Below are 4,462 nucleotides of genomic sequence, written 5' to 3' on the forward strand. Positions count from 1 at the left end.
AAGAAAGAAAGAGAAAGAGAGAAAGAAAGAAAGGCAAATAGTTTTAGGATGGGGCCTCGGCGCTGTCAGCGCCCCCCGCATTGCTGCATGCAGAGCCCCGGCGGCTCCCTGCCCACCGGCTGCGGAACCCGCTGAGCTCGCAGCTGCGGCTGCGCCCCGTCCGCTTGGATAAGGGCAAAAACGAGAAAAGAACTGAAATCAAACCCAACGCCGAAGCGGGCGGCTCGATCCCGGCCCTTCGCTGAGTGCATCCCCGCTGGGTCCCACCCGCAGCGCTGCGGCACGGAGCCTGGGAAGAGCGAAACTATAAACGGGGCCCGGGATGACGGAGAAGGGAACGCGGCCCCAGCGCCGGCACCGCGCTCCCGTCCCGGGCCGTTTGCAGGCGGCTGCGGGGCCCCGGCGGGTGCACGAAGTCGGGCTGCGCGCCGTCTCCGGCCATCGCCGAGCTTGTAAACGCTCTTCCCGTCCCGGCTCCGCCAGAACGACGGGCTCCGTGCTCCCCGCTGTCCCCCACGCCGTATCCTGCCCGTGTCCGCCGCACCCAACCTCTATTCCCCGGGAGCGGCCCACGGAGCTTCGCATCACCCCCACAACCCTCCTCCCTCCCCCCCCCCCCGCGAGAGGCCGAGGAACGACACACGCGGCACAACGAGGTGGGAACGTAACATTTATAAATTAAAAAGAAAAAAAAAAAAAACACAAAAAAAACCAAAACAAAACAAAAATACAGCGGGCTGCTTACACACATTCACGATTCAATGGGGGGTCGGTAACGTCGTTGAGTGCACAGTGCCACGAAAGGGAGAAACAGAAAGAAAGGAAGAAAGCGATGGGTTTACCTCGAGGGAAAAGAGCCCGTAATTACACTTGTGAGGAGGGCTGCAGAACAGAAGGCACTTGGTGGCATTCAGCATTTCCCCTTACAGCGATTTTTCCTTTGCTTTGCTTTGTTTGTTTGCTTGTTTTAAAGCCTGCCTAGAAAGATTCCCATTGAATATAAAAATAAGAAGGACGAGAACTTTAATACAACCGGAAAGTGCGACAACATCCAGAATCTTCCCCTCCCCGAACACGGAAAGATCTCAGGAAAAAAAAAAATAGAAAATAAAATAAAATAAAATAAAAGGAAGAGGAAAATAAAAGGAGAAGAAGAAGAAGCCTGGAGCGTTGGGGCGGATCTCACCCTTGGGGACAAGGTTATCCTATGCAGCGGGTGGGGGGTAGGAGAGGCTGGGTACATTCGGCCCCGCTCATGGTTCTCTCAGAGCCCCCCGGGATCCGTTCTCATCTCCTCGGAGCTGCGCTCGGTTCCGCGGCGCGTTGGGTGTTTCCCCCCCCCCCCCCCCCCCCCCATCCCGACACACACACTCTCTCTTTGTCTCTCCCACGCCAGTCTCTGCCAATCCGACGAGGGACGGAGCAAAGAAACCAACAGTCCGCAGCCGCCGAACCGCAGCGTGGATCCCATAGAGCGGCGCTGCCCGGCCGCGAGTCCTCGGCCCGCCGGGGCGGATGGGGAGAAAGCTGAGCGACCGTCCGAATAATATTAATAATAAAAATAACAATAAAATAGCAATAAATACTGTCCGGGACGCCGCGGAGCTGCCGTCGGGGCGGTGCCGTCGGGGCGCTCACTGCGTGCCGGCGGCCGCGGCGCAGGACAGGGCCCAGCCGGGCAGGCAGTAGTAGGGATAGTAGTAGGAGGGCTGCAGGGCGAGGAGCGAGGGCGGCCGCAGCACTTCGCCGGGCTGGTACTGTCTCTGGTCGTCGCGCACCAGCACTTTGACGGCCACCTTCTTGGCGGCGGGGGCGGCGGCCAGCAGGTCGGCCGCCATCTGCCGCCGCTTGGTTTTGTAGCGGCGGTTCTGGAACCAGATCTTCACCTGCGTCTCGGTCAGCTTGAGGGAGGCGGCCAGGTCGGCGCGCTCGGGCCCCGACAGGTAACGCTGGTGGTTGAAGCGCCGCTCCAGCTCGAACACCTGCGCGTGGGAGAAGGCGGCGCGGGAGCGCTTCTTGCGCGGCTTCGGCGCCGCCGCCTCCTCCTCGGCCGCCAGCAGCCTCCCGCCCGCCGCCTCCTCCTCCTCGGCCGGGCCGCGACCTGCGGGCAGGGCAGAGCGCGGCGTCACGGCCCGCGGGCACCGGGACACCCCACGTCCATGCCCACCCCCACGCCTCCCCGCTCTCCGCCCGCCGCACCCCCTCCCCCCTCCCTCCGCTATACCTGAGGCGGCGGCCGACGCTTCGCTGTCGCTGCGCGCTCCGTCCCGGTCCCGCTCCGCCGCCGCCTCCGAGGGCCGCGCCTCCGCCGCCGGCCGCCCCCTGCCCGCCGCCTCGGGGGGCCGCGCGCTGCCCCCGGCGCTCTCCTCCTCGGAGCGCCGCTCGCTCTCGGGCTCCTCGCTCAGCGCCGAGTCCGAGTCCCAGGCGGGCGGCGGACGCTGGACGGGCGGCGGCGGGGCCTCGGCGCGGGCAGAGCACAGCCGCCAACCGCGGGCGCGCTCCTCCTTCTTGTTGAGGATGGCCTGGATGGAGAAAGGCGTCAGGGCGGTGCCGGTGCCGCCGCCGCGGACGGCCATGGCCCGGCGGCCCCGGGCGGAGAGCAGCGACGGCGCCGCAACTTCAGCTGGGCGCCCGCATCGCCGCCTCCGGCCGCGGCCGCGCCGCCGCTGCCGGGCCCTTGTGTGCCGCCGGGAGGGCGGGCGCCAGCGGGGGCAGGCTGTGTGCGCCGCCGGCCCGCCCGCCCATAGGGCCGGGGCCGGGCCGCGCTCCACCGGGCGCCGCCGCGGGTCCCTGGCGGCGCGGGCGCTGCCTCCGCCCCGCTCTGTCCCGCCCCGCTCCCGCCCTCCGCTTTTTCTCCCGGCGGCGCTGTCATCCCTCACCGCCAAGTGACAGCGCCGGCCCCGCGCCTCCCCATTGGGCGGAGGGCGCGCGGGGCGCGCTCCGATTGGCTCCCCGCCGCGGGGCGATGCCGCTCCGCGGGGCGCGCGGCGGGGCGCTCGGAGCTTTAACCCCTTCCGGCCCGGCGGGGGGGGCGGCGCGGGACGGGGCGGCCGCGGAGGCCGAGGGAGGGGCCGGCGGGACCCGTCCGGAGCACGGCGGGACCGGACCGAGGCCGCTTCGGAAAGAGACGGCAGCGGAACCGAACGGAACGAGACCGCGGGGCGCTCGGGTACCGCGCGTCACCCGCGTGGGTGTGCGAGGCGGAGAGCGCGGTGCGGGGCTGTGCGGGCGCTGCCCGAGCGGCGCGGGGCTCTGAGCCGCGCTCGTTCTTTTCCTTCCTTCTTCCTTCATGTCGACCTTTATTCTCACACCCCGGAGATCCGTCGGCCTCACATCAGCAGCTCGGAGGGGAAACGGAGCGGGGTAAGGGCCGGGGATTGGCGGCGGGGCCGTCTGCGCCTGCGGAGGGGAAGCGGAGGGAGGGACGGAGCCGAACCCGCCGCCACGGCCGCTTTACCGGGGATCCCGGGTCGGCTCCTCCGCGCGGACCCTCCTCGGGCAGCCCCCGCCGTGCCGCTCCCGAACAGCCGGGCCGGGGCTGCCTGCGGGCGGCTGCCCCCCCTAGAGGCGGCCCGGCCGCACTGCCCGCTGCGGGGCTCCGGGGGAGCGGGGGCTGCGCTCGTCTGCTTCATTTATTTTCCTCCTTTATTTATTTACTTTTATTTCCTTTTTCCATTTTTTTTCTGTGTTTTTTTTTTCCCCTCTCTTAAAAATATTTATTTTATTTTACTTTATTTTATTTTACTTTATTTTATTTTACTTTATTTTACTTTATTTTATACTTTCCTATCTATCAGCCCAAACATTTCTCAGGTGACCGTCAACTCTTGCGCTGAGGCACCGGAACAGAGGAGGACGTGTCACAGAATCATAGAATCGTTTGAGTTAGAAGAAGCCCTGAAAGGCCATTTAGTCCAACTGCCCCGCAACAAACAGGGACACCTACAGCTACACCTACGGCTCCATCAGGTGCTCGAAGCCCTGTCCAGCCTGACCTTCAGGTATGGGGCAGCCACCGCCTCTCTGAGCAGCCTGTTCCAGCGCCTGACCACCTTTACCATGACATTTTCCTTCTATTCAGTCTTCAGTCTCCCCTCTGGTAGCGGAGTCCTGCTTGGGGAGATCATCCCATCACCATGTCCCTGCATCTCCCGACATACACGGAGATACAAACCCCGCAGCCTCCGACGGCTCTTCCCAGGGTTCCGTTGGGAGACGGCAACGGCACAAACGTAGCTCCCTCCCGAGGAGCGGCTGCAGGTCCGACTGCACCTGGGCTGTGCCACCAACGAATGCCGGCTCGTATCGTACAACTCGCTGCTTCTGCGGGGAAATCTCGTCTGCTTTCGACTCTATTTCTTAAATGACGCCCATCAATTTCCGAGGCGAGGTAACGTGGCCGCACGGCGGTGACAGCCCCGTCGGGTCACCGTAGCCCCGTCCCTGCGCCTCTCCGGACTCG

The 4,462-nt window shown here is 65.2% G+C and overlaps 1 protein-coding gene across 1 annotated transcript; it reads right to left on the minus strand.

Moving 5' to 3' along the window:
* Positions 1-1,512: 1,512 nt before the first annotated feature.
* NKX3-2 (NK3 homeobox 2) lies at positions 1,513-2,576 on the minus strand. Its single transcript, XM_072336240.1, is given in 4 exon segments — positions 1,513-2,101; positions 2,225-2,277; positions 2,279-2,318; positions 2,321-2,576. Coding segments are annotated over 4 exon segments (816 nt in total). The 3' UTR covers positions 1,513-1,634.
* Positions 2,577-4,462: the final 1,886 nt, after the last annotated feature.

This window comes from Excalfactoria chinensis, chromosome 4 (assembly GCF_039878825.1).
Source record: "Excalfactoria chinensis isolate bCotChi1 chromosome 4, bCotChi1.hap2, whole genome shotgun sequence".
Classification (NCBI taxonomy): domain Eukaryota; kingdom Metazoa; phylum Chordata; class Aves; order Galliformes; family Phasianidae; genus Excalfactoria; species Excalfactoria chinensis.